Source organism: Colletotrichum acutatum (assembly GCF_030867785.1).
Source record: "Colletotrichum acutatum strain CBS 112980 chromosome Unknown BDZ83scaffold_23, whole genome shotgun sequence".
NCBI lineage: Eukaryota > Fungi > Ascomycota > Sordariomycetes > Glomerellales > Glomerellaceae > Colletotrichum > Colletotrichum acutatum.
Window position 1 is genome coordinate 1 of NW_026849017.1, and position 27,237 is coordinate 27,237.

The following is a 27,237-nucleotide window of genomic DNA, read 5'->3' on the forward strand; positions in this document are numbered from 1 at the left end:
CTTGCGAGAAGTCCAAGATGTCCAGGCACGTGGCCTGGCAAATCGACAGCATACAAGGAACCATCGTCGCTTCCCCCAATATCCAGTATTCTCAATCCCTCCAAATCCTTCCAAAGTTTCGTGAACCCTGCTGCGTCTACATGATCCCCAGGGCCCGTGATCTCTTCAACCTTGAGGCCGTCGAAAAGATCGGACTGGAAATTGGAATGAGACATATGCCTATTCATCCCCCGGCTGAGCAGTTCGAGCGATCCTTGACCAACTCGAAAGCGAGCGTTGGGAAAGTCGGAAGGAGTCCCAATATGGTCCCAGTGAACATGGCTGAGTATGACTTCGTCGATAGCTGCCACATCAAGACCTCCATCGACCAGGCTCTGTCGAACGTCCGGTAGTAAGGTCATCGGCTGACGATTCTTTGTGTGGTTTTGTATAGGCGTAGAATAGCGTTCGATATCCCGTCTCAAGCCCAGATCAAAAAGGATGCGTCGTTGACCCCCTTCGATTAGATTCTGCGAGATGAGGAAAGAGAGTGATGGCACGAACGTGGTCTCGTCCTCAGACACCCCCGCGACGAAGAACCGCTTGGGGAGTGTGAATTCGCCCCCCCTGAGAGCGGAGACTTGGACCTCTCCTCGTGCTTTCGACTCCAGATCTGCAAGGGCAGCCGCCATTCCATTGAACTTGGACATGTTGATTTAAAATTTCTTGCGTGTTTCGAGATGGGGCCGGCAGGTGAAGGGTGTGGGCAAGACGTGTGGGTGCCGACAATCCAGGCGGCGATAGACAGGTACTTGCGGGGTAGCTATGTGACCCTGTTCTACGCCTCCTTGTCAAAGATCAGGACTTACTTAGGACTCAGGACTTCCGCGACTGATCTGTATCAAAGCTCCTGGAATTGCATCTAGATACAAAGTATTCTCTTCGACTCGCTCTTTTAAACCCCGACCAGCCTGTCATATGCTGCCCGTCCTTGACCCATCGAATCTCCACACGAGGACGCCACACTTCCTGATGCCAACGTACTTGAAGTAAGTACATGTAGGAGGATGTGTTTAACCTACGGCTCGACTTTTTGCCCCTTTCAAAAAACTTGGAACCATGACAATGCAGATTGAGACATGTGGAGAATTTCTGTATCTAGATTTCTAGATGGAGAGAAATGAGTTTAATACATATGGTTCCTGAGTTGTCATTACAGCGCTTGACATAGTGAACCACTAACAATACACGTTTTGCAACAATGAGATTTGATGTATCCTTCCACTGGTATTTTCCGCGTTGTTCGTCACGCCGGTAGAGCTGCGGCAGTTGGCATCATATGCGTCTTGATACGCGTCAGCTAGTTGGTTCAGTATTCCTCCCATCCGTGGCGTTATGCCCCACACCCAGACCTAGGGAGTAATCAGTATATCAGTTTGAAACGACACATGAGAACAAAACCCCGTCACTTACATCTTGTAGAAACCAGCCCCACGTCCTGGCGATTCCGGCAGCAAGTGTCTTGCCCTCCCCGATATCGCACTCAGCCTCATCTAGCGTCTCTCTGATCAAAGTTAATAGCTCCAGCTCGCTCTGACTTGGTTGCACCCCAGCCATCTTATCCTGTTCTATGGACTGGGCCCATTTTGATACTAGAAGACCTATTTGCATCGAGTAGGTCAGCATGATGAAAGCATCCTTCAGCTTTGAGGACTGTTTCGAATTCACTCACCACCCGTCCACCCTGCCACAGCATGCTCAACACTCCATCGAAAAGCAGCAGTCTTCCGGACCAGAAGATGTCCCATCTTTACTGGGACGATCATGCCTTCAAAGGCCTTTGAGACCATCTCGAGAAGATGGGAGCTTCGTTCCATCCTGCCCATAACGAATGATGACACGCATGACTCCATGTCCTTGTCCTCAAGGTTCAACATGCTGATCCGACAGGGAGTGGTGGCTATTTTCGACAGTCTTGTGTAAGCAATGCGCAAGACTGCCTGGCAATTAAAGACGAGCGAGATTTCTTTATCCTTCTCGTCTTCTTCTGGGCGTGGTTGGCGTAGCTCGCCCCTGACGCCTTGGAGAAAGGCATCGCACCGGCCCAACGACTGCATAGCTCCGTTAAGAAGCGAGGCTCTTAGAGGGTCTTGGTCATCGCCATTGTCATTTCTTGCAATCGAACATGTTGAAGCGAGGGCCTGGCAGACTTGTAATCTCTGCCACATGTGAACGACGACCGCGTGGGTCAAGACGAGGGCAGTAAAAGTCGACACGCGGTACGGTACCGTGTCGGCATGATACCTTCCTTCCAGTAGAATGTCGACAAGGACATCTTTGATCGTGTGTCGCCGACTGCTTGGTGAGCTTCTCGAGGCAGCTGTGCGGAGCTCTCGCCACTCTGCAGGCGACCTCGCGTTCCACATCTTTTCATCTTGATACGCTTCGATGTCCAGATCTTGGGTCGCATTAAATCCAGGGTTGATGTCGTAAATTACCATTGTGAGGGTACTCTCTATGAAGATGCCCCCCAGTGCACGCTTCCACGACTCCAGCTCTATCCACGTGTGCCACGTCATCTCGGATGGTTCTGTTTGAGTGTTTTCTACCGTAGTTCGAGCCTTATTATAGACCTTTGAAAGTTTGGAACGACGCTGGTCAGCATCATCGTCTCGAAGTCGTTTGCGACCGCTCATGGAGGGACAGATTGACTCACCAAAGTGTAGAAGCCATTGTCTTTCATCGTTGCGTCAACGAGATCCTTCTCCCCGCTCATGACCGCGTAAAAGCTAAGGAGGATTTTCGCTTGCACGAACCAAAGAAAGTAGTCCTTTACCATGGATTTGGGATCGTCCTTGGTTGGTTGAGGCACCTGTTCCACACTGCGGATTGCCAAGTCATGAAGATGTCGCGCCCGACGACGGTCTAGGCGATAAAGAGCGCCGATGGAACAAATGGAAAGCACCAAGGGGCCCGGAGTGTGTGCCAAATCAAAAGTTTGCATGTGAATGATCGGGAAGTGGCTATGGAAACTCGTCATGTAAGCAGATAGGAAGCCTTGCAATGTTTTGGCAGTCGGGAGCTGAAAGTCTCCAGTTGACATTTTCAGCCTTGAGGACATGTCTTTGTGAAGAGACGTATGCGTGTCTTCATCAAAGGTCACAGTCGGATATTGTTGACGCCCGTCTTCGAGTAGAGAGGGGAGATCGCTGCCGGCCGAAGGTATATGATAGCTAGCCCATCCAGGAGGGCCTCCGCTTGAATGGCCGTCAGTATTGGGATGACGTGTGATTCGTCTTGGATCCTCTTTTTGCTCGGCGGTGTTGCTTGGTAAGGGCGATAGGTCAAATGCGCCCATGCCGAGATGGGCCAGCGTTCTCGGTGTAAACAACTCATCATTTTCCGTAGATAGACCAGCAGCACCGCTTTTCTCCGGTGGGTTCTGTGGTTGCCGAGGGGGTTGTTCCCGTGAAATACCAGTCTCAAGTCCGTTTTCTACTGGATATTTACTAGGCATGTCCATGGCGATACTTTCAAAGGGAATATCCATATCCATGAATAACGCTGGGTCTAGCGGCGGCAACTCTTCAACTGGATCGACATCGTGGAAGTATTGAAGAGGGAGCAAGTTTCCTTCCTGTTGAGCATCATGGTGGAAGTTATCTGCGGGTTGACTTTCGGCGGCACGGTCGAGGGTGCTCGGATCCCCACGCGCCTCGAAGGATTGATCAGTCAATGGCTGGAACGTCATTAACATTCGTTCAAGTTCGATATCGGGATCGGGTGCTGGCCGAGGATGAGACTTCCGTCGTGAGTTGGTTCGGCGTGCTTGACTGGAACATGGTGACGTTGTGGAAGAAGCGGCGCCATCACCTGGCGACTGCGAGTCGGGAGATTCCTGGTCAGATCTTTCGTCTTCCTCTTGGTCTACGTTCATGTAGTCATTGTTCCTCGACGGCGAGAACGCTGTTGCTTGCGCCAGTGGCGCGCATGCTACTGTCACCACATCTCCAATCTTTTCTCTTGCTTGCTCCTTCGCATGGAGAGTGCGCTCGTGTCTCGTAACAAGGTCCCTGGAAGCTTTCAATTAGCAGGAAGTCGTGTGGCTTGTCCGAGATCGAAAAGTTGTGCCAAAACGTACTTCCTCGCATATGACTTGTGGCAGTATCGACAAACATAAGGCTTCTCGTGCGTATGTGTTCTCTCGTGGCGAATGCAGTGCTCACTACGCTTGAAGGCTTTCGAGCAATGCGCGCACTTGTACTGGCGTCGTGGTCGACCTCTTCGCGCGGCGCTGGAGGGACTTCCTTCGGGCCCTGAAGACATGGACGTTTTGTCTGTATTCTCCCTCTCTCTCTGGACGCGGTGACCTCGTCTCGATTCTTTCCTTTTGTTGGTCCAAATAGCTTCAAGCAGCGTAGTGGTAGCCTCAAATGCTATGATGAGGTGTTGGCAAGGAACACTGCGGGCAGATCGGATTCATGAGATGCCGACAGAGGCCGGGCTTGACTTGCGGGGGACCAGGACATCCCCTACACTTTTCTCCGCACCTGATGCGTGTTGACCCGTTAGTGTCCCCGAAGGTCTGAAATCCACGGCGTGCGACTCGCTGATGGCGGATGAATCATGGCTGTGTCAGCTTCTTCCGCAGCTAAGGGCCCCATCCTAGCGTCACATCTCATGCATCACACAGTCGGCAGTGATGGGAGGGCGAACCCGGCAAGCTTTACGGCACCTTCTGCACCCCAGAAGCCGCTAACTGAGGTTCATATTGGCAAAGGCTGGGGAAGACTGTGGGGAAGTGGCAGGGGCCAGCGCACACAAGCGACAACTCCCACAGCATAATGCGAGGAATCGTTTCCTAGCTAGGTACCTTACTACTTGTCTGCTTAGAAAGAATGTGTTCCCGGTGCATCATGGCCTTCCATGAGTTTTGATTCTGTTCAGGACAGTCTCATCAAACATGGGGTGTAAGATTGACATCAACACAGGGTCGTTGCCGTCCTTGATGAAATCGGCATCATGGGCCATCGCAATATGCATCCCATACTCCTCAGCTGCTTTTCTGAGCCTAGAAATCGTATCAAGTGCTTTATCCAGATCTTCATGCAAGCAGAAACGGGATCCATCGTCCATTTTGACGTTGGCGATTTCTCGGCGACCGAGGAAAATGTCCCTGCTCGGAGGTCAGCTTGTTTAATCAGAAGATGAGTTCATTGCAAGAGGCTCCTTCAAGGATGGCGTGGAAACCTTTGAAATGATGGTATTCTACGAATATGCACTGACCTTGAATGACAGCAGTCACTTGCCATAATGATGCGTTCACCCGATTCTAAATGCGCGCATGCTGCGAGATTTCCTGCCATATGCCCAGGGGCTTCGATGATCCAAAGACTGCCATCCCCGAAGTAATCTAGTGCTGACTGGAATGGGCCCCAGGACTGCCACAAGCCTTCGAGCTCTTGAAAGTTCTCTGTCCGAACTTTGTCATCGCCGAAAATTCGAGAGTCCCATTGAGCCATTGGCTGGACTTCATCATTCTGGATATGCCCTGGAGAGCAGTGTGAAGCTGTTCCGCGGCCAAAAATGACCTTGGCATTGGGGAATTCTTCTTTGATAGGACGACAGTGGTCCCAATGTGCGTGACTGCTGGCCCGTTAAATGTTCTGGCATCCCAGTAAACGTATTTGGGATTGCTCATAGAAATACCTAAAGAGCACTGTATCGATCTCCGATGTCTTCACATCTAAGTCTTGCAACTGGTCTGCAAGTCGTCGACGTGGCCCAACTGGATTGCAGCTCGTCCAGTGGTAATTCAACACAAAAGGGGTGTACATTTGCCGGTCCTATTAGACGTGAAAGCGTGAGTATTGCACATTGGTCTAATCCTCTTAACTTACATCACTGATACCAAGGTCCCAAAGGATCTTGCGGCCTGATTTTCTATGATGGATGTAGAAACACCAGTTGTAAAGGAAATATGGCCTGCCATACCCATCTGCGTGGATCTTTGTGTCGTCTGTTGTAGTGAGACCTCCGCCATCAAGTAAGACAAGTTCGATAGTACTATCCGAGGATGGAAGGGTTCTGATGTCATTCATGTTGTTTCGATAAGGATATGTCTTGTCGCAAAGTTCCCTTGATAATTACCCCAAGCCATTATGCGACCGAAGCGGATGCATCCAGCCTTCATATAATACTTAGTCAAGCTACCTCCACGTCGAAGCTCCCCCGCATTATTTTTCGAGGCATTTTGCGTGTAAACAAAGCCACCGGGGTCCTTGTTCCTCAATTCGAAGCACTCACCGCAACACTCCTGGTCGGAGAGCAAGGTGCAGCACAGGGTGGCCAACGTTGTTGCAAGGCGGATAAAGGATCTGTCTAGATTATTATCCATTTAATTGATTGCTCGTTGGTTTAATCTTCTTGTGCTGCTTGTTTGTCGAATATTGAATTTACCGCCTCATCCTTTGTTTGCTCAATCATTCCGCATTGCAATCTTTCCCCTCTCAGCTTTCTGTTTGCTTACCGCCGCTTCCCTTTTGCCAGGCGGTAATGGGCGTCCATGTCGTTAGAGAAATCCAAACCGTGTCCAAGGTGCCTTACTTGGACTTGATGGGATTCGTTGCGGGGAAAACATTTCCTCGTCAAAGAGCGATATGACTCTCTATGAGTCATCTTGGGCATGAATGTTTGGTCTCAACTGTTTTCATACTAAATCATTCTGTTCTGTAACATGTACAATCAAATGTTTACAGAGTTAGCTTCGCCTGTGCGTCGATATCAAACGCCCGGTATCCCGTAAATAAACTATCAGGGTCCCACCGCCTTCGAATCTCCATGAAGCGAGCACGAGCTGAATTTGTCCATACTTTGATCTGAAGTCACCTTGATGTCAACAGTGCTGTCGGCTAGTTTCAGTCAGAAGAAAACACATACCTCAGGTGAATGCAATGAGGTCTTGAATTGGTCAAAGTCGGCACTATAGATCCCGCAGGCAACCGCTTCAGCTTTTCTGTAAGAGGTCCGTATGGTTTCTCGAACTTGGGGCACAAGGGCAGGGTCCTTCCAGCCACTGAATGTTGATATATAGTACTGCTGAGGAATACTGAAGACAGCATCTCTCTCGTCTGGCTTCAGAGTGTCGCAGATGTATATGCAGCCAAAAGATGACTTAGTTGGCAACTCGCACATAGCAGGCTTGATGGCTTCAATCAGCTGAAATTCCAATTAGTACGGCTTCAGCATCGGATCACACCTATCGTCTAAGTACGTTTTGGTGGGCTTTCCGTACCTTTGGAAGAGCTATCGAAGGATCGTTGAGGATACTGTTGATTCCCCACTTCTGGTCCGGCGATTCCGGGTTGATCTGTCGCTGAAGCTCAAAGAACTCCTCCCAGCTCGCTTCCGTTGTTGCCTTTGCCTCCGTAAGGCAGTCTCTGATGTTTTCAGGGACTCCATCCCAGACTTCGAGCATTGAAGTAGCCTCGGTCAGGGTATTTGCGTAAGCGCAAACATTGATGGCCATGATCAAAGGCGATGAATCGGGAACAACTTCCACCGCTCCACTGTCAAACAACTCCGGGTGAAGTACGCAGATGGCCGACTCGGTAAATTTCCTTGGCATGGCGTCATTTCGCTCGAAAGCAAATATAAGTAAGTCTTCGAACTTATCGCCAACAGTGAAAGTTGTAGATCGCCAGAATAGTCGTTTCTTTGGTATAGTCCGGCTCCAAATTCGGGTCACAACTCCGAAGAATGCTTGCCCACCGCCTCGAGCAGCCCAGAAGAGGTCAGCGTTTTCCGTCCGGCTCGCAATCAATACTCGGCCATCCGGAACAACAATCTCCAGTCGAACAATCCATTCTGTGATAGTAGCTCCCCATGCTCTCATAAAAAGACCTTGCCCGCCCGCGAGACAGAAACCTCCTAGTGCTACGTCAGGCGCATGCCCAAAAGGAAAGAATCTGCCAACGGCGTCTGTTGCCTTCCAGGCTTCATAAACGCGAACGCCGGGGCCCAACTCAACTTCCTCAGTAAATTCATCGTATTTGACGTGGTGATTAATGCTGCTAACGTCGATAAGAATTCCGTTATGGACTAAGGAGGGTTTGGAGGGGAGGTGTCCTCCAGACCGAATGCCGACTGAGACCTTAAGCTCTCTGGCTCTGCGAAGTGCTTCGACAACATCCTGAGAAGTCTTTGCCACATGTATCTCAGTCGGATATCTGCCAGTCTCTTCTCTATTGAAGTATGACTTTCGAGATTCTTCGTATTGTTCGGTTCCACGTCTAATCGCGACGCCTTCGTCAGGATGGGAGGGTGCCATGTTGAGAACAATATTGCTCGTGATGCTGCTATAATAAACATGTATCCTTAAGGCAAGAGAGATCAATTCAAGTCGTTTCTTTTCAATCTGATCTAAATTTCTAGTCGTTGCCCGAGTCCAAGACTCGTAAATACCCCACATTGAGCCATGGTTGGCAGACAACCTGTGCCAGAACCCAGAGGATGTGGGGGCGGGGAGGGAACGACCCCTGGAGCCTACATGTATTGCTACCCCATGGCGCCGCGGGCATCTATACTAGCTCATTGTGGGTTGTTGTTGAATCGAATCTTTCATTAAGAAGAAACCCATATTTAGGCCTTGAGACCAGTAGATAAGGGTTATGGGTGAAGAGCTCGTAACCTCAGGCTAATATCACACTTGAAAAGTCGGGCTAGATAATCTTTCATTTCAGAAACGAATAGGGGGCAAAAAGCGGTGGATATTAGGAGAAATGAGAATTATTCAATGGGACCTCACCAATCAATTTCTTCAGGAAGGCCTACGAGCTCTTCAAGTTGTCAAGGTAGGCCAACAGACACGAATTTACGCGAACATCAACGTCGAGGGGGTCGAAGGGCGCACGCGAGGGACGTCTGCTGTCCTTAGAGATCGAAAGCAACAAAGACTATAGCATAGTCTCTTCTCGTCACCTGATTTTATTCATCTCTCATCTGAAAAGCGAAAGACAAAGTAAACGTTTGGTCAGTTTCTCTCCGCTGCTGATAGAGGAAATGTTCGTTTCATCTCACCAAGCTTTGACTGAGACGACCCCGAAACGCTCCAGAGAGCGCAGCACCGGCCATGTAGGAGAAAGACAACTGAAAGGCGATTGGCTTACCCTACTTTAGCTCCAGTCGTCTTGTCTTTCAATCAGATAAAACAACAAATTTGGCTGAAGCGCGCGCCCCGTAGGTTGCGCTAGCTATGAGATTGGCGGAAGTTTCCTGCGTATCAGCAGCTTGCCGCACCCCCCAAAGTCAACCCTCTCGGCATAAAGCTTTTCGGATCCCGAGTCAACTGCAGTAAAGCTTCCTCCATGAGGCAGTCTCGATGCAGGTACGGTGCCTCGGGAAAGAGTCTACATCCCATGTTGCGCATGTCTTGACATAATAAAACATTCAACCTTCCCCTGGACGCACTCTAGCGGGCATGCCACTTTGATAGCAGTAATTTAGGTCAGGAACTTTGTCACGATGCGATACCTCGGCGCCGTCCCCGCAATCTTGGGGTTGATATCTCTGGCGGAAAGTAGGAGCTCTTACGTCGCTGACTTGTCCATTTTGGCGTTTGCCGGCACCCCGGTTGGGAAGGTTGTTCCTTTCGATGGCCGTAAGTGAACATTACGTCCACTATCTTGCGCTGAGTGTCACGTACTAACAAAATCAGTTGACCTTTATGTCTCAATGCCGCGAAATAAGAGCGAAAAGGGTCCGGATCCAATGCGACAATTTGGAGTTCTCATGTTGCCTGACGTTTTTGGAATCCAGTCGACGGAGAATATGCTGTGAGTGAACCTTAGATCGATAATATCATTCCTAGCTTCGTACTTCGGGTATTGACTGACCCTTCTAAAGTCTTGCCGACAGCTTCGCCCGCGCGGGCTACATCACCGTCGCCCCGGACTTGATGGACGGCAAGCCAAGAACCGAAGGCTCAATGTCAGCGTTTAACGCAAGCGAGTTCTTCAAGTCACATGGGCCTAGCGTCACAGACCCCAAAGTCGAGAAGGCCATCACGTACATGCGAGAGCAGATGGGAGTCCGTCACATTGCCTCGACCGGGTATTGTTTTGGTGGGCGATATGTCTTCCGTGCACTTGGCCTTCCCGACAAAAAGGGGGTGCAGGTTGGGTTTGCTGCGCATCCAAGCGCACTTGGTGACGACGAAATCAAGGCTATCAAAGGACCTGCGAGTTTGGCAGTGGCTGGTAAGTCCAAGTCCAGAAATCTTACCCTTTCCCCTTCGTGAGTTCGGTGTCTTTTGCAATACTGACCGCTACGCCGCACAGAGGGAGATACTGGTATGTTGACTAAGAGGAGGGTAGAGATTGAAACAGCCATGGGAACAACTGGTCAACCGTTCACGATGGCACTTTATGGCGGAACACCTCACGGTTTTGCTACACATCCTGACCTCAACAATCCCGTGCAAAAGGCTGCGAAAGAAGATGCTTTCCTACAGGCGGTACGCTTCTTCGAGACATGGTTATGAGTAACGAGCTCACTCATGTAAACATATCTCACACACAGCTATTGGTAGATACCTGTATGTTTAGGGGTCCTGAACAGCTAGAGAAAGGGCAGGAGTCATCGCTCTGGTATTACTTGACGATTCAATCAACTGAGTTTCACTGTCATCACTCCCAATTGTGACGTGACGTGGAAGACTTGAGTCATATTTTGCGAAAAGGTTCGAGGCAACATATATACATCTTGAGTGTACATCCGGCATCGCCAAGCAACACCATTGTGGTGGTTATGGGACAGGTTGAACCAATATCCTGGTACGCAAGTTTCGGTTGTCAGCAGGCTGCATTAGCGTGCATTGGCGGCGAAAGATGGCTGGCAGTGGAGCTGTTCATGTCCTCGAGTTTGGCAGTAGAGATCGTGAGATCTAGTGAGAAGTATCAAAGCAATGACGCGATACAGGGAAGGTCTCGATTATATATAAAAGGTCTCATTTATCCATGGAGATCACTTCATCCCATCCTCACTCATCCATTGACTGTTGTGTTCTTTTGCTACTCTTTACTTTCCTCATCTCCAGGCTCCTTGAAGTCACATCAGAAACCCGATATTTTACATCGCCGAGATGTCACTCAGCTTCAACAATAAAGTCATTATTGTGATTGGCTCTGCATCTGGGATGGGCTTAGCTACCGCAAAGACTCTACTCAATGAAGGTGCCAAGGTTGGGATGTCTGACGTCAACAGCGCCGCTCTTGGAAATGCAGTCAAGGGACTTGACGCAGAGCAACAAGAGAGAGTCTTCTCTAGAGCCTCAGATGTCACAGACCGCTCATCGATCCGCGGCTTTCTAAGAGACACAAAGTCACATTTCGGCAAGGTCGATGGTGTCGCCAACTTTGCCGGTTGCGGTGGCCATGAATTGGGCACTCAGTCAATCTGGGAAACCAGTGACGCCGAATTCGACTTCATCACCAATCTTAACATCAGAGGAGCGTTCCATGTACTCGCTGAAGCTCTGATGCCAGATTTTCTATCTCACGGCGGAAGTTTTGTTCACGTTGGAAGCATGTTCTCACTCCAAGGCTTCCAGAAGGGTGCGGTATTTGCCGCTTCCAAGCATGCGTCTCTGGGTATGGTTCGCAGTGCAGCCAAGGAAGTCGGCACCAGGGCTAGAGTCAATTGTGTGCTACCGTAAGTTATTCGCACTCCTCCTTTTGGTTGAATGATGCTGATGAAGAGGCAGCGGTGCTATTGACACGCCGATGCACCAAGCCAATTTGGCTAGAGTGCCCAAGAATTTCCCTGCCCCAACACTCGTAGGAAAGACCCAAGAGGTGGCCGATGTGACCGTTTTCATGCTCAGCGACAAGAGCACCTTTGTCAATGGAGCCGCTTGGAGTGTTGATGGGGGTGCCGGTCTGTAATCTAGCCCATGCTCGCAACTCGCAGTTGGACTTGGATAATGTCACTCAGGTTGAGACTTTGGTCTTCAGACAACTCTCTTGCAACAGCACGCCACTGCCTCCTACCTCAGACCTGAACTCAATGTAAGCTAAGAAAAATAAAAATAAAAAGCATCATTCTCATCAAGGCCTTAGCACTTTCATTCTCATAATAAATGAATCTCAATTTTGGTCACTTGAACTGAGATAAATCAATGACTCTCTCCTCTTGTCTTTTGTGAACACCCGTTTCATATGTCATAAAATTCCTTTCTTACTGCTACTATTTGGATGGAGCTCAAGTGCGAACTGAGGTAGTTTTCACTTTATTCCTTCACCGATTACTCTTGGATGAATTCGCTCCTTCTAGTCGAAGATGTCATGCCACAAATAGCCATTTAAAGGGTAGCCTCCTTCGCGTCCTCGCCGATCAAGAAGACAGGCTCCTTGTTGCTGTAGTTGGGGACGTCCTGCATGACCTTGGCCGTGTCGGGTGAAGCGAGCGCCTTGTGAATGCTCTCAATGCTGTCGAAGGTGAGGATGCCGGCGAAGGCATACTTGGGCTGCTTTCCGTCGGGGGACGCCGAGTACTTAGTGACCTTCCAGGACTTGACGCCAGCCGACTTCCATGTGGCAGCGGCCATGGGCATGTGGCTCTCGACGTAGTAATCGATGTTGTACTTGGCATCGGCCTCGTTGGGGTAAAGGACAGAGACGGTGGCAGGCATTTTGGCGAGTTTCTTGTTTATAGTTCAACTGTCTGGAGGAATAATACGTTCGATTTGTTGGCTGGTAAGTGAGTCGAGCTAAGTCTGGTGATTGGTATTTTGAATTGAATTTGTCGTTGTGAATCAAGTCCAGACCGCCGGGACCTGAAAGGGATAAATACCTCTGCCCATCGTCCCCTCACTGACGTAAGACACAACTACGAATTTCCATTGGGGCGGAGACACGGCTTACCAATTCTCCCTTTTGTCGCAGTCTTTTAGGTTTCCACTCCGTGGATTCCGGTGCGAATGGTGGCCCTTGACAGCGTGCCAGGTGGAGCGGATTCGGGCGCTCCGTGCTCCGTCTCTTGAATGTTGACTTGATCTCCCGTGCCTCGGCATGCCTCGGACACACGGAGTTCTGAGCGGGGAAGCTTGCTCTGCAAAACCCCGCTTCTCGTTCAGTTCAGTCGGACTATCATAGTAATTAGTGATAGTTGATCGAGTTTATCGGTATCGCTTCCAGCTAACAACGCGACTGTCTGGTGCAGTTTCCAATCGACTTTGGGTAGGCGGTCTGCTGCGGCAATATATCAAAAGTGGTGGCACTTGGACATACCAAGAGAATGCCACATCGAAATCTCAAGTAGGTCTTTGAAGTCAGTGATCACGGTTGATTCATTCGGTTGGAATAATCCACATATAGTAAAGCATGATTCGTTGGTGGTCCAGCATCAAGATCTAAGTACACATGTGGGTTCATTCTTTGTTGGTTCATCCTGACATCCTGACGTACTCGGTTGTCATCCTGTCTATTGCGTATGTGCAACAGAAAGGTTATCATAGAGAGCCCCGGTCCGGAACACTCGCACTCCTGTGGTCCCCTTAGTACTCTTCGAAACGACGTGCGTTAGCTTAGGGGCGCTCATATCATCAACAAAGACTTTGACCTCCTTGTTGATTACAGTCACACTTAGGTGGTATTTTGTCCCAGCCTGGATCGGTGTCTGGACAGATGCTAGTTGAGTCCAACTCTGGTCCATTTGACCTAGAATCACCTCGCCTGATGCGTCAATTGCAGCGTAGAACCCAGTCAAGCTGTCGATTCCTGCGGAAGCGCTCGAAACACCGAAAAGAACTCCCGCATCACCGGAATCCTGAGCATTTGACCCAACATCTGGATCAACGAGGGTGATGTCGATATCAAATATCAAATCCTCGAATCCTGTGTTTTGAAGGGCCTTGCCGCTTGTGGCCTTTTCCGCCTTAAGCTTTCCATCTTTGACTGAGAAGGACCCTTCAAAAGAGGCCTTCCAGCCTATCAGGTTCCCGTCATCAAAGTTGTCCTTAACGAGCATCTTGACTGGCTTGATTGTCCCATCTTCATTGAAGTACATCCTATCATAGGCAAGTTGACGATGGTTGCCATCACTGTCGCCCAATGGCCGGCGGTGATAGAAGATGTACCAGATGTCGGTTTCAGGGACGTTGATGACCCCGTTGTGGCCAGAACCAGTTGCTACAGCGGTATCCTGCTGGAGGATCTTGGCTTCTCGGTTGAAAGGGCCAATGGGTGAATCCGAAATGGCGTATGAGACTGAGTAATCCGGGCCCGTCCATCCTCCTTCAGACCACATGAGGTAGTACTTCCCATTGCGCTTGAACATCAGGGAACCCTCCACATAGTTCTCGGGTGTGATTTCTTTGAACTGGCTGCCATCTGGAAAGGTGCCGATGCTGACCATATCTTTGTTCAGCTTGGCAACGTTGGCATGCGCGTGGCCACCATAGTAGATATACGCCTGACCATCATCGTCGATGAAGACATCTTGATCGATGGGCTGTGCCCCATTATGGTACTCGCCAATGAGCGGCTTCCCGATCGCATCTTTGTAAGGGCCCTCGGGCTGGTCTGCTACGGCAACACCAATACCGCCAAACTGCGTTTCTCCCTCTTGGATATCATTGGCTGCAAAGTACAGATAGTATTTTCCGTCGCGTTCGATATGGGCGGGCGCCCACATGGCTCTGTTTGCCCAAGATACCTGGGCTTTGGTAAGGATGTTCGCATGTTTGGTCCAGTGGACTAAGTCGGTCGAAGAGAAAGCATCGAGATAGGTCTGCTCGTCATAGGCGTAGGATGAGGTCGGGAATACCCAATACTGGCCCTTGTAGACGCATGTGTCAGGATCGGCGTACCATCCGTCCACGAAAGGGTTGCCGGCTTCTGAAGTGGTGAAGTCTGGGACCGCTCGTCTCATGGTTGCGGCATATGAACCACTTGAGAGGAGAATGGCTGTGGTGTAGAATGGTAACTTCATTTTCGGCGAGTCTGCGTGTCAAACCTTGAGATGGTGGCGTTATTGAGGGGTAGCGGCACTGTGCATCCAGTCTGGAACCAAGACTGCCTTTTTGTACGTACAAATGCTATCTTGACGTTTGAAGTCGCACCTAGCACAGAGAGAAGCCTCGCCTTGCTACGATAGGGCACATCGCACCTTTAAGTGACGTTTTCGGGTTCCCGAAGTCCAACTTAAGTCCCTTAGAAACGTGGAGGAGGATTTTAGCGCTCATCTGTAATTCTGCTGCCTGGCGGCCATGACACCCTAGGGGAACTTTGGAGACAACTGTCACTATGCTAATCCACTATGACGATCACTCTCGAGTACTAGACATGGGCTTGAGCGTGTTCTTCTGACGCATTGAGACCGAAGAACCTTCCACTGCAATGCTGTGCACTCAAGTTACTCTTTCAAGCCTCCTGGAGAAGGATGAGCAATTGCAACATTGACAGGGTGTCGGAAGGGACTTTATACAGTTATTGTGCAAATAGAATAATTGGCGGGAACTTTTGTACATCAAATGCTTGGAACTACTTTAATCTCCTGGATAACTCCATAGAACCACTATACTCCATCTCGTCATGTCCTCGTTGGAAAGTGTCAGGTGGTATCATTGTGTCTCCTCTCTTTGGGTTAAACTTCACATCGCCTACTTTCCAGGGCCTCGGGACCTGGTTACATTGACCCGTCCGCGTCTCAGTCAATGGGTCCTTCCACTCTGCTAACTCAAGATCAGATCTTGACCGCCTCATACCTGGGCTCGCTACGGTAGCCGTTGCAATCGAGGCTGCTCCTAGACGGCGCATCATGGACTCTTCGTCACTAACGAATCGAGCCGGTGGTGCTTTGTGATCCCGTACCAATGCTCGCAGTATTGGTATGGTTGCAGCGATGATGGTGACAACACTTTCTGCTGCACCCCAGATCACCAACTCAACAGTATCGATAATGTCGAAAGCTCCGATCGCAGCAATCGTTCGTATCTTTATAAAAGATACAGCACCGGCACTGGGGGAAGTATTCGTCAGTCACGCGGATTCCAAACTTCCCAAGAGGATCATTGAAGCATAAGGTAACTCACAATACGCCCATACTCATAGCAATCAAAACACCAAATTTCTCTTTTTTGGTCATAGTAAGTCCCCATATAATCTTCCAAGGCAAGATGGCCAGTACGATATCCATCCCTCCAGAGTACGATGCCGTGAAGACGTTGTAGTTCATCATGATGCTCTTCGGCCAGCAGGTGCCAGGTGTTGAGGCTGTTCTCCAAGTTTTCTCGACTGGCCAACATTGTATCCAGGTGAAAAGCACATTGACGCCGAGGAATGTGTTGATCGAAATGATGATGAACCATACGAGTAGCTTCATCCATCGTTCGGATGACTCTCGTGTGATTCGAAGCAGAGTCAGCGCAAAAGACGTCTTGCTCCAAGCTGCCGCGATGATTGAAAACGACCCGGAGAGGTTGGCGTAGAGTAATAGCCATGACCAATTTCCCGGTGTGATATCCCAGTTATGCTTGCCAAAGTCGTATGACACGTCGATAGAGATGAACGATCCTAGGGCTAGCAGAGCGCACTGATCAAGGTACTTGTTAGGGGCTGGCAACTTGTCATCGGCTGCAGTCAAGGTAGTCTTACCCATGATGCAACCAGCACATGGTCGTCTAACCACAGTCCTCTTCCACGCGAGAACTTGCAGTATATCCGTAGACCAATAAATGCACCAGCGATACCAATGAGTGTCCATACTGTGGCGAGCAATCCCGGGCCATAGTCGTCATGTGGGAGTTCGTCCCAAGGCGTATCGTCCATAACCGCGATGTGCTCAATCACGACGCGGTGTCGAGAACCGCCGCATGTAGAACTCTTCGATGTCGCCTCAGCTGCCAAGGGGCAAGGTGGTATGAAATGGTTCCAAAGATCGAGGAGATCCCCGAACAGGGACCTGGGTCGTGTCTAAACGGCGATGCATGGCTATAAAAGAACCGGTCAAGTGGCCTTCCCGCCCCTTGCCCTCCGCCCATCACCCGAGAAAAGGAGTTCAGCCGGTAGACCAAACGCTACCACGACAGTTTTATGGTTCCAAGGGAGTCTACCCCTTCAAGGGTTGCAGTGCGACATCACTCGTGGCCTCACCCGCTGTCTAGCAATTGGAGAAGAAGGGGTGCCCCTGAGTGTCAGACCCGGAAGCGAGATGAAGTAGCAGCGAAGAGTATCATCCCCCGCACTCCCGCCCGGCCGAAAAGTCAGAGCACGGACGGATCGGGCTCTCCCGCAGCGTGACAGCCGTTGGAATTGGCGGCACGAGGGATGGATGAATTCATCGTGGCGAGCTCTGCATGCATGGCGGTGGATTCTCCATCAAGGCCATTGAGACATGGGAGCTTCGAATGGTGCTCTCATTATTCATACCATCAGATATGTACGCTCGGGCCTGAACAAGGGGCTTGCCCATGGTTCTGTCTCATCGATCCCCCGGATTTCAGCTTGGCATGGCCACAAGTAACACGAACACAACCCTCAGAGTCCGATATATGAATGAAGTTCACAGGCCAGTCTATCCAAGACATAAGGCGTACGGAAAGGCTGACTCGGGAACCATACCCTGGTGAAGTTGCCTTACTGTTTGAACTTTGAGAATTTGAGTTCACCAGGAGTGGAGTTTTTCAACTCAATGCCCCGATCGATCACTGTTGGACAACTTAGGGACTACTTAACATCCTCCTTTCAACTCACCCTCTGAGACTCAGACTTTATCAACGTCTCCTTGTTGAGGTCGCAATTGGGTAAGTTTACTCTTGCAGACCTGATGATGAGGCTTACTTTTACTTTTTCCAAGTATCATATCACTGCTCTGCCCCATGACCCAGCGTAAAGGGGGCCAGATGAAGACCAAGTGACATGCACCCTAATCTAGACCGTCAGGCTGCCAGTCGGACTCGGGCTTAACCTCAGTATATTCACTACCATTTACTTCTTTTCTTCGCAGACAATAACATCCTGTATTTCACTTTCTGCAAGACTCTTATGGCCATTTGCAGCGGGTGCTCGTTCGGCTCTTTTGCCAGTGTCCATGGAACCTTGGCAACATCGAGCAAGCCGAAGCGCGACCCTCTCGGCGGGCCTGCGTGAGTTTATTTCCGGTTCTAGGCCACCAGAGAGAACCGCAAACAGCAACTTCACCCGGACATCCTGGGAAGCAGCCACTCCTCGGTTGGCTGGGTATTGGTCTCGATTACTTCCATGATTTCGGAGAGGTTCCCCCTACAGTCCGGAAGAGGGCTTCCGTGCTCGCGCCTGGACCAAATTGGAGGCATTTTCCCAACTCCTGCACACCAAGTCGCTGAAATAGGAAGCACCACCTCATGGGCTGTCTGAGGAGTGTCCGTCCTATTCCAACACCGGCTGCTTTCATGTTCAATTGTCCGGGGAGAAAAGGAAAGCCTATTAGCCAATTCCGCTCGAGAATAATCCCGCGACAACAAATACTTGAACTCACAGTAACTCGATCAAGTCCTTTGACTGTCCGTTTGGAAGCCCCTGCACAGCTTGTAGTATCCTTCCCGCCCGGTCGCTATCATAGATAGACGCGGTCAAGCTTCTGAATTTCTTCTCAACTCGCTCGTGCGAAAAGGGATGCTCGTCCTCTCCCAGGGGATACACCATCGCTTCTTCGATATCGCCTACGCCACCTATGCCTGAGAATACCATCCGCACCTCAAATTCCTTCTCGAGTTTGTCGTTGATCTTAACTTCAATCCTATCGCATAGCTGTGCAACTTGCTTGCTCTCCATCTTGTCCGCATCATATGCACCCCAGCCAATGTCGCTACCGAAAAGCCATGCAACAGCGACTTGGTAGTAAATGCTAAACTGAGCATCGACGATGGTTTGGGGGTGCTTCTTGTTGGGATTGGGCTCGCCAACGATACCATACCCAGCTCTAGTCAACCCTACGACTATTCTATCCGGCAGCTTCTGTGAGTTGGACTTTGCAGCAAGCTTCGCTGTGACTTCAATGGCGGTATGAGTGAACCGACATGCGGGAAACGGCTTCATTGCTGTCGCTGGGTACAACCATTTCATCCCGAGACTTTCGGTCAAGCCGACAGCGTTGACATTCGCAGAATGAGCTTGTAAGAAGCCCCACTTGCCCTCAATGATATGAGCAGCCCCAGTCACGCCAGCCTCCGCAAGGGCAACACAGAGGAAGGCATCATGAGCGGCGAAGCCAGGATGCAATCGCTTATTCCAAGATCCATTGTCGAGGAACTGCATCGAACCAGCGGTTTTCGAGCCCGCTAGGCCGAACGCATTGTAGATTTGTTCAGACGTCAGGCCCTTGATCTTGCTGATGGCCGCAACCGCTCCGAAGATACCGGCCGTGCTGGTGTTGTGAAAGCCCCGAGGGTATCCGCCATTCGACAAGGCACGGCCGAGACGAGAAGCGACCTCGTACCCAACAGAGAGCGCCGTGAGCAAGAGAGTTCCAGTGGCCTCTGAGGCCTCGGCCTGCGCTAAGGCAGCGGGGATGACACTCGCGCCAGTGTGAATGATGCCAATAGCGAGCGTATCGTCGTAGTCGAAAGAATGCGCAAATGCCCCGTTCAGCAAAGCTGCGATTTGGATTGGATAAGTTCTTCCTTTGCCGTAGACTGTACTCTTTCCAACCGAGCCCATAGCGAAAGCCTCGACGCCCTTGATGATGTGCTCACTCGACTCCGAATGGGCACCTCCGCCGGCCCCAACTCCAATATGATCAATGACGAGATCGAAGAGTTTCGTGAGAGCTTGGTCTGGGATATCCTCGAACTCAGTCCGGGCTATAAAGTCGCAGAATCTCTCTGTCGCATCTTCTGCGCCCGGGAAACATTGTCCCTATTCAATGTGAATGTTAATCTTGTGTGGCATGAAGCAACAGGGCATACGCGCAAAGCTGCTTACGGTGTAATCTTGTGCCATATTCTGCTGTGTGTCAAGAAGAAACTTGCGGTTTACCTTGATGCCGTCTGTAGCCGGGTCAGATGTTGTTGCCATAGACTCACCTCTACTTCCAGCAACGCCGCCTACATGTACTTATAAAGAGTGTCGTCATCACATAGCCGATCGGTTCACGGCTATGCCGGGGCTAGGACGGTCTTCAAGCTCAAAATGCGGGGGAGGAGCCGAGCGGATGCATACACCCGACGCTCCAACATTGAACTCTCGTCCTTTGCACCAGCGCAGGGACCGGTTTGGTTAGTACATTAGTAGATACCTGATACAGGTTCAAATGTCTTGTATCGATATCACCGGTAGATCTCCTCAAAAGCTCTAATTCTTGACTTGTGAAAATGTCAATATCAGTGCCGATCTCTCTAGTGCCTTCTACCAATAGCCGATTTGATGTTGATGTTCTCGTTAGAAGCTTGCCCATTTTCATATCATTAAGATGTTCGGCTTTGACGTGACAAAATGCAGATCATAATCTCAACTTCAATGTACAATTGCATGCAAGACAATTGAGACGTTTTACTTGCTGTGATGAATTACTACTCTTGACCCCGGAGCTTCTTGTTAGGCAGTAGACGATGGAGACATCCAAAGTCGCTCTCAGTAGCGCTCATTTCATGACCTGAGCTCCCATTCAAAAGGCACCACGGATATTTGATCAAATTTCCAGAATGCGTGTTGTTTGTCTTGATCGGCATCACCAAGGTAGCTTAAGATGCATGGTTTTGACTCAAGGATCCGCTTCTGTCAGTCCGATGGAAGACGCATGTGCGCGGACATGAGATATTGGTACATGTACTTAAATAGGTTTTAGATATCACAACTAAGGCTTTGATTCCGATCTTAAGTCTTATTGTCATTCTTGAAGGGCAAGAGCCTTTGCTGCGGCTGCAGTGCCACCAGAGCCCGGCAAGTAGACTAGAGTACGTGTACACCTGCTTCTAGTGTCCTTTTGTTTTTACCCGTAAATAATTCGAAGTTATTCAGTCAGTTTCATCTGACTCAAGAGCCAGATGTACGATAGAACTCGGAACGTCTTGAATCGTTTACAACATAACCCAGCTCGACTAAGGTGGCAAGAGGCTGGCCTCATTGAAAACAAAGACCGCATGCTAAAATATTGTTCTCATGTATCATGGTTAGTACGTACCAAGTAATAGATATTGATCCAAACGAATGGATAGCTTGAGTACCAGGTAAGAACTGGTAGAAACCCATCCCGGCATGCACTTAACTGAGCGGCTAGCAAAGCCGATATTACCTTGATCAGAAGTCGAGGCAATTGCCCGACTCAAGCTTTTCAACTTCCCCTGTACGGCTTCTTGTGACTTGCCTAGAACAATGGCATGGCATTGGAGTGCTATTTCTATGAGATCTCCCAAGTTCTGGTAGGTGGGTTTTATTTGGCTCCAGGTGGGAGAAGTAGGAGGGCTAATGTCCTGCAGGAGGGTTGATCTCCTGTCAGATGTGTAAGCTGACAAACTGTACAATTTAGGCACACGTTGTCATGCATGATAGAGCGAGTTGTGTGGCCTGCCAAGCCCTGTGGCTTTGGGGCGAGCCTGATCCCTTTAACAATCAGCACTAGAGCAATCTCGGCCGCATTGCCTCATGATTCATGCCGGGATTTCGATCCTATTGTTTGCTTTAATCTGCGACTGCACATTCTCGCCGGACAAAGCCAGGTTCAACCAACAATTACTAATTTTTCGTTGAATTTACTCCATAAGGGACTTCGAATACCAAAGACTTAAGCGGGCGATTCCCCGACATCGTTCGGTTGCCCGGAGAAGGGTCGACCCGAAAATGCAAGTAGAGCGTGTCATCCCGCCCTCTCCCGCACCACATAGTAAGCTGCTTACCCCCTCCTCGGCCACAGCCGACCGCTTCATCGTAAAAGTTATGCATCTCGTCCGCCTGTTGGGATGGTCTCTGCCCGGTCAGCTCTGCACGATGAGTGGGCCAGGCATCCAATTCGACCGGGATCCTGCATTCTGCTTCCAACAGTTCGTCTGACTGGCGCAGATTGGACTAGGTTCGATTGCTGAACATTCTCGGTTGGCCTGCCTATTTCAGATAGCTTGGGGGCTGCGTTGGCTGCATGTTGGTGTTGAGCATCACAGTGCAGGGCATATCGTATGCGCGTGAGACTGAGCCCCCCTCCCTTTGTCCAAGATTCTGCCAGTCAGACACTGGAGAGGCTTGAGATGAGGAGGAAAAGGTTGCACAGAGAATGCATCTGTTATGTTACACGCGGGTAGGGCCTGTCTTCATAGAGCTAAGAGGTCCCCCTCAATCTGCGGGAGCCTTTTCTTTTCCCTTTCCCTGGGGGTTTCGGTTCTGCTTCTTCCGACTTTCTTCTCATTCCACGACACCCGACCAATGTCAATTGCGACTCGATATTGAGCGACTCAGGTTCCGCCCACTAACGTTATCGCAATGTTGGCCTCAATGCTAGGAGTGGTCTTGAGCCTCTCGCTTTACTCTTTTGGTGTCTTGTCACAGGAAGCGTCGTGTTACGCACCAGACGGCACCCTCGCGGATAATGAAACGTACGTTCCGTGCAACAAGCTCGGTATCAACCAGGCCGGAGTCTTCTCGAGTTGCTGTGCTCTTGATGGCCCTCCGGAACAACGAGATATCTGCTCCTCTTCCGGTCTCTGTATCAACCGTCAACAACAGCCACAACGCGGTTTCTGCACGGACAAGACATGGAAGAGCAAGGCTTGCAACCATGTCTGCACAGATATCCAGGTACGCTCCGAACTACTGGCGTGATCTAATGCCATGAGAAACAAACAATAATAGCTTACATTGTGTCTCAGACTGGCGGGAACCCGAGTAACATTAGCTTTATGACCGCATGTAATGACGGCACGGCGAAGTACTGCTGTGGTCAATCAAACACCACGTGCTGTGGTACCAGTGAAGCGTTTACAATCGCAACTCAGGAGGCTGTATGCACAGCGAACACCACGAACAGCGATGGAACTACAGATGATGGATCGGCATTCAAAGGCGCCACCATTGGTCTTGCTGTCGTCACCGGTGTTTGTCTTTTGGCCGGCCTAGTATCAACCTTTTGGCTCTGGAACCAAAACAAGAAGCTAAAGAAAGAATTGGCCGAAAAGGCAGAAGCCCCGAGCCAACCGATGGAACCGCAATATACCGGCGCAACGAGTTCGTATGCAGCAACCTCACCACCAACAGGGTACAAGCCTCCGTACAGCACATCGCCGCCACCAACAATGTCGCCGGGCTCAGAGTATCACCAAAGCAACATTCATCGATACTCTGAACTGGATGCCTCAGCAGCCGTGGCGAGAAGCGAGATGGGATCGCCTTCGCCATATGACCAGCAGCATCATCAACAGGGCCGGGACTCACCGGCTCCTAGTCACCAACACGGACATGGGCACCGGCATGAAAGTTACGGGAGCCCGATGCACTCGCCAAATCTGCCTCAGTCATAAGCGGAGCGATGATGAATGGAACGATATAAGTCGAAGTTGGGTTGGCATTGAATTTTCAACATTTCACGTCTAGGCCAGACGAGTTGTGTGTTTTCGGGAACTGTGTCCAATAAAGTAGATATTAAGTCACGTCGATTACTCGAAGGCTTCGTTTTCTCTGACGATCGAATCATTTCAGTTTCTGATATTACTGTTACTTAGTATTTAACAGTCAAACTCCGACTTATCATCGTGGTTACATGTCCACTTTAGCGAGCATCCGAGGTCTCCAGGCAACCGAGGCAAGCTTCCCCCTCGACTCTCACCATCCCGCAATCGGAGCACAGGTGACGCCTATGCCACTCATCTACTATCTCGGGCTGGCCAGCCGCAAGCGTGCAACAATGGCGACATCGGCGCTGCCAGAAGCGATTTGGCTCTTCCTCTGCAAACTGTAGTGTCTTGCCAAGGAATTTGGCAGCAGGTTTGACCTTGAAACAGCTGTAGCAAGGGTATGGGTATTTCTTCTCAAACATCTCCCCCAATTCTTGGCTGGGACTTTCATCTAAACTTCTGGATATCTCTTTGTATACCAACTCAATCAGAGGCGCTTCTCTTGTTAAGACAAAGGCAAAGCGCTTGTGAATAGCCACCCAGTCAAGCTTGACTTGATGCATCATCGAGCAACTTGCCATGCGTAGGTGGATGGTGTCGAGATAATCCAAGTGGCCAATGATTTGTCGTAGAATTGCCCCTGAAAGACGTTCTAAAGGCGAGAGTTCCTTGTCCTTGTGGCACTGTCTATTGACGATAACGCCTGACACGCGATCGCCCCGACACCTATTGAACTCTGTACCAAGGAATCCACAGCCATGACAAGGGAAATACGAGACTCCGTCCTTTTTGACAGGTTGTAGGTCCCCATAGTAGTTGCTCTCGATAGCGCAAGTCCAACAGCGGCGCGCTTTTCGAAACGTTTGAGTGTGTGCCCGCTGCTGTCTGGTTTTCTTCGTATTTGTATGGCTATCCCCGAAGTTGGACCTCGGAAAGACTTTCAGGCATTTGTAGCAAGCCCAAAACTCATTTCGATTGTCTAGGTCAACCTTTTGGATTGATTCCAGTCGTTCGGGTGCGGGGACCGCATACTCTATTTTTGGACGGAGTGCCTTGTAAAAATGCCGGTTTGTGGATGTTAGTAGAGTTGCGGAAGGGTAGTCGCAGAAGCGGAGCACTTCGTATTGAAGGTCATAAGAGAGCTGTCCGAAAGGAAAACCCGGGACTGACGGGTCTGCGGAGGGATTTTGTTCTTCTTTGACTTTAGCCGCGTCGACGCGATCCATTGTTGCTTCAGGTCGCGCCGCTTCCTTTTTGGGTTCTCGAGGATGGACAGTTGAGGCCATAACTGGAACTTGTCAGGGGATCCGACATATTATTTGTACAAATAAACAGTCGAATTTACTGAATGTTTGGTAGCAAAAGTGGCAGTGCGGCTGGTGCCTAGAATTGACGTGTTCTAAGTATGAACCGTACTCAGTAGGTAGCAATCAAGTACCAGGGGGCCGCCGGGTGGGGTGGTTGAAAGAATCAAGACTGATTCAAGGAGGTGAGGTAGATGGTATCTTCGTGCATGAAATACGTTTCCACATGGACTTGACTTAAATACTGTCTTCAATTCAGTCTTCTTTTTAACATGACGTATTCGGCGGGGGTTCTACGCGTACTATTAGACTCTTGAAGTGAGTCATCCGGTAAGGACCTCTGTGTCCTTTTTTTTTATCAACGTTCCGCGTAATACGGAACATTTCCAACTAAATCGGTATGAAGTTCTCTGTTTTCCAGTCCCCGCATACATAAAGTAAACTTCAGCGAGAGCCTGCCATTTTCAGGCGTGGACTTTAGCTTCCCGAATTGGATGGGATCGTACATCACGAAGTAGTAATCTTTGGATCAACGCATGTGAAGTATATGTATCTATTGGCTTCAAAGATATGTACACGAATCCTCTACTGTCTCAATGGGATGCTATCCTGAGCAATCCACTTCATGTCTCACTCTTCCTCTTCCACGGCTGCATGCAAAACCTTCGTCTAAACGCACTGGCTGTAGTAGTCGTTCTGCTTCTGGCAGGTGAGGCCAGACTGGCAGGTAGTAGAGCCAGTGAACCCGTTGCCACCGCACTGAGCCCAGCGAGCGGCACCGCCAGTGGCAGCAGCCGCAGGAGCGCTGGAAACGGCCTCGGCAGTGGCACCACCGCCGCACTTGCTCTTCACGACAGTGCTGAGGGTAGTAGCAGGCGCGGGAGTCGCAGCAGGAACGCTAGCCTTGGGGGTGGTGACCGGCGCAGCAGGGGCAGAGCTCTCGGGGACGGAAGGCTCGGTAGCAGGGACGGAGGGCTCGGCAGCAGCAGACTCGGAGGTAGAGGCAGCGGCGGCAGCGGAAGTGGTGACGGCAGCGGCGGCGCTGGTGGCAACTGCGGGAGCAGAGGTGGCAGGAGCAGCACCGCCCTTGCCAGCGGCGGCGAGGAGGCTGGAGATGCTGGTGTAGGCAGGCTTAGGCTTAAGGTCCTTGTCCCAGGGGAGGGCCTCGCCAGTGCCGGGGAAGACGGAGGGAATCCATGAGTACTTGTCGGTGTAGTCCCAGATGGTGACACCAACACACTCGGCGATGTCCAAGCAGGCGCCGACAACGCTGACGTAGTCGGTGGCTTGCTGTTCCTGGGCGGCAGTGTCGGCGGGAATGGCCTTGTGGCGGATGTCGAGCTCGGTGTAGGCGACCTCGGTGACACCAGCGTCGACGTAGGACTGGAGGACGGCGCTCAGAGCAGAGCGGGAACCGGCGCTACCGACGATGAGATGGGCCTGGAGACCGAGACCGTCGATGCGGGCACCAGAGTCCTTGATATTCTTGATGATGTTCAGAACCTCCTTCTGCTTGTTACCGGCCAGCTCAATGTTGTAGTCGTTGTAGTAGAGCTTAGCGTCCGCATCGGCGGCAGCGGCGGCCTTGAAGGCGATGGGGATGAAGTCGGTTCCGAGAACCTTATAGAAGACGCTGTCGCGGTAGGTACCGTCTTCGTTGAGGGCTTCATTAACGACGTCCCATGCGTAGCACTGACCCTTGTAGTGGCCAGCGACGTTGGAGATGTGAGTGTCGATGATGGAGGTCAGCTGCTCCTTAGTCCAGGTGCCGGAAGACACCCAGGTAGGGAGCTGAGAGTGCCAGACGAGGGTGTGGCAGCGGAGAAGCTTGCTGTTGGTCTTGGCGAAGTCGGCGATCTCGTCGCCAGAGGTGTAGCTGAAGACTCCCTGGCTCTTCTCGGTGAACTGCCACTTCTGGCCGTTACCAGGGGTAACCTGGCCGAACATCTTTGCGTCCTTCAGGATCTCGACGTAGGCCGTGTCGGTGAGCTCAGAGTTGTCCGTGGCCGTGCCAAAGTACTTCTTGCCGGCCGCAACGGCGAGCTCGTGCAGGTTGGCGCTGACGCCGGAGGCGAGCAGGCCGGCTGCTGTGATGGTTGAGAAACGCATGTTGGCGAGGATAATGGAAATGAGAGACTGGTAGAGAGAGACTGGTAAAGAGAACGTGGAAAGTTACGTCAAGGTAACAAGAAAAGAATGGAAGTGAATGGCAAAAGACGACGAAAGAGAATTCAAAGCTAAGCCATTGCACATATTGGCAGGAATCGAGTCGTTTATCAATGTTCGTTCCCTTGACCCTTTCCTCTCGCCCCTCTTCGCTTCCATCCCGCCCCAATCTACCTAATGCTGGAGGCTTGAACCATAGTAGCCGACGATCCGGGA

At 50.6% G+C, this 27,237-nt stretch overlaps 14 protein-coding genes across 14 annotated transcripts; 4 read left to right on the top strand and 10 right to left on the bottom strand.

The window, feature by feature from the left end:
- Positions 1-5: 5 nt before the first annotated feature.
- On the bottom strand, positions 6-689 carry BDZ83DRAFT_543342 (beta-lactamase-like protein; the record flags this gene model as incomplete). The annotated part of the gene is made up of 1 exon (XM_060503420.1): positions 6-689. A coding segment is annotated over one exon (684 nt), but the record flags the coding sequence as incomplete, so codon positions are not given.
- Positions 690-1,179: 490 nt separating this feature from the next.
- On the bottom strand, positions 1,180-4,475 carry BDZ83DRAFT_193617 (uncharacterized protein). Its single transcript, XM_060501613.1, has 5 exons — positions 4,121-4,475; positions 2,696-4,052; positions 1,712-2,612; positions 1,453-1,640; positions 1,180-1,391 (listed from the first exon to the last, which is right to left on the bottom strand). Exons 1-5 carry the CDS (start codon positions 4,303-4,305, stop codon positions 1,218-1,220), a joined length of 2,805 nt encoding a protein of 934 aa, XP_060367573.1. The 5' UTR covers positions 4,306-4,475; the 3' UTR covers positions 1,180-1,217.
- Positions 4,476-4,838: 363 nt separating this feature from the next.
- BDZ83DRAFT_770317 (beta-lactamase-like protein) lies at positions 4,839-6,104 on the bottom strand. The gene is made up of 4 exons (XM_060515341.1): positions 5,880-6,104; positions 5,689-5,825; positions 5,266-5,625; positions 4,839-5,155 (listed from the first exon to the last, which is right to left on the bottom strand). Exons 1-4 carry the CDS (start codon positions 6,078-6,080, stop codon positions 4,894-4,896), a joined length of 960 nt encoding a protein of 319 aa, XP_060367574.1. The 5' UTR covers positions 6,081-6,104; the 3' UTR covers positions 4,839-4,893.
- Positions 6,105-6,401: 297 nt separating this feature from the next.
- On the bottom strand, positions 6,402-8,308 carry BDZ83DRAFT_770326 (uncharacterized protein; the record flags this gene model as incomplete). Its single annotated transcript, XM_060515342.1, has 3 exons — positions 6,402-6,857; positions 6,919-7,197; positions 7,274-8,308. The coding sequence occupies 3 exons, from the start codon at positions 8,306-8,308 to the stop codon at positions 6,732-6,734; spliced, it is 1,440 nt and encodes a 479-aa protein (XP_060367575.1). The 3' UTR covers positions 6,402-6,731.
- Positions 8,309-9,501: 1,193 nt separating this feature from the next.
- On the top strand, positions 9,502-10,519 carry BDZ83DRAFT_572116 (dienelactone hydrolase; the record flags this gene model as incomplete). Its single annotated transcript, XM_060504469.1, has 4 exons — positions 9,502-9,637; positions 9,695-9,812; positions 9,883-10,235; positions 10,317-10,519. 4 exons carry the CDS (start codon positions 9,502-9,504, stop codon positions 10,517-10,519), a joined length of 810 nt encoding a protein of 269 aa, XP_060367576.1.
- Positions 10,520-11,119: 600 nt separating this feature from the next.
- On the top strand, positions 11,120-11,921 carry BDZ83DRAFT_572121 (short-chain dehydrogenase/ reductase; the record flags this gene model as incomplete). The annotated part of the gene is made up of 2 exons (XM_060504470.1): positions 11,120-11,688; positions 11,741-11,921. 2 exons carry the CDS (start codon positions 11,120-11,122, stop codon positions 11,919-11,921), a joined length of 750 nt encoding a protein of 249 aa, XP_060367577.1.
- A 416-nt stretch (positions 11,922-12,337) lies between these two features.
- Positions 12,338-12,667, bottom strand: BDZ83DRAFT_717632 (uncharacterized protein; the record flags this gene model as incomplete). Its single annotated transcript, XM_060511968.1, has 1 exon — positions 12,338-12,667. The coding sequence occupies one exon, from the start codon at positions 12,665-12,667 to the stop codon at positions 12,338-12,340; it is 330 nt and encodes a 109-aa protein (XP_060367578.1).
- Positions 12,668-13,341: 674 nt separating this feature from the next.
- Positions 13,342-15,189, bottom strand: BDZ83DRAFT_612099 (putative glycosyl hydrolase). The gene has a single exon (XM_060507700.1). The coding sequence runs from the start codon at positions 14,965-14,967 to the stop codon at positions 13,459-13,461; it is 1,509 nt and encodes a 502-aa protein (XP_060367579.1). The 5' UTR covers positions 14,968-15,189; the 3' UTR covers positions 13,342-13,458.
- A 329-nt stretch (positions 15,190-15,518) lies between these two features.
- On the bottom strand, positions 15,519-16,805 carry BDZ83DRAFT_717634 (uncharacterized protein; the record flags this gene model as incomplete). Its single annotated transcript, XM_060511969.1, has 3 exons — positions 15,519-15,996; positions 16,070-16,569; positions 16,632-16,805. 3 exons carry the CDS (start codon positions 16,803-16,805, stop codon positions 15,519-15,521), a joined length of 1,152 nt encoding a protein of 383 aa, XP_060367580.1.
- Positions 16,806-16,891: 86 nt separating this feature from the next.
- Positions 16,892-17,244, top strand: BDZ83DRAFT_612101 (uncharacterized protein). Its single transcript, XM_060507701.1, has one exon. The coding sequence runs from the start codon at positions 16,960-16,962 to the stop codon at positions 17,194-17,196; it is 237 nt and encodes a 78-aa protein (XP_060367581.1). The 5' UTR covers positions 16,892-16,959; the 3' UTR covers positions 17,197-17,244.
- Positions 17,245-18,488: 1,244 nt separating this feature from the next.
- BDZ83DRAFT_649404 (uncharacterized protein) lies at positions 18,489-20,599 on the bottom strand (the record flags this gene model as incomplete). The annotated part of the gene is made up of 3 exons (XM_060510267.1): positions 18,489-19,871; positions 19,992-20,059; positions 20,536-20,599. 3 exons carry the CDS (start codon positions 20,597-20,599, stop codon positions 18,489-18,491), a joined length of 1,515 nt encoding a protein of 504 aa, XP_060367582.1.
- Positions 20,600-22,424: 1,825 nt separating this feature from the next.
- BDZ83DRAFT_749847 (uncharacterized protein) lies at positions 22,425-23,458 on the top strand (the record flags this gene model as incomplete). Its single annotated transcript, XM_060513827.1, has 2 exons — positions 22,425-22,739; positions 22,811-23,458. 2 exons carry the CDS (start codon positions 22,425-22,427, stop codon positions 23,456-23,458), a joined length of 963 nt encoding a protein of 320 aa, XP_060367583.1.
- A 124-nt stretch (positions 23,459-23,582) lies between these two features.
- On the bottom strand, positions 23,583-24,980 carry BDZ83DRAFT_193806 (uncharacterized protein). The gene has a single exon (XM_060501615.1). It carries the CDS (start codon positions 24,835-24,837, stop codon positions 23,707-23,709), a length of 1,131 nt encoding a protein of 376 aa, XP_060367584.1. The 5' UTR covers positions 24,838-24,980; the 3' UTR covers positions 23,583-23,706.
- Positions 24,981-25,524: 544 nt separating this feature from the next.
- BDZ83DRAFT_572157 (family 10 glycosyl hydrolase) lies at positions 25,525-26,964 on the bottom strand (the record flags this gene model as incomplete). The annotated part of the gene is made up of 2 exons (XM_060504477.1): positions 25,525-25,671; positions 25,885-26,964. 2 exons carry the CDS (start codon positions 26,962-26,964, stop codon positions 25,525-25,527), a joined length of 1,227 nt encoding a protein of 408 aa, XP_060367585.1.
- Between the last annotated feature and the right edge of the window lie 273 nt (positions 26,965-27,237).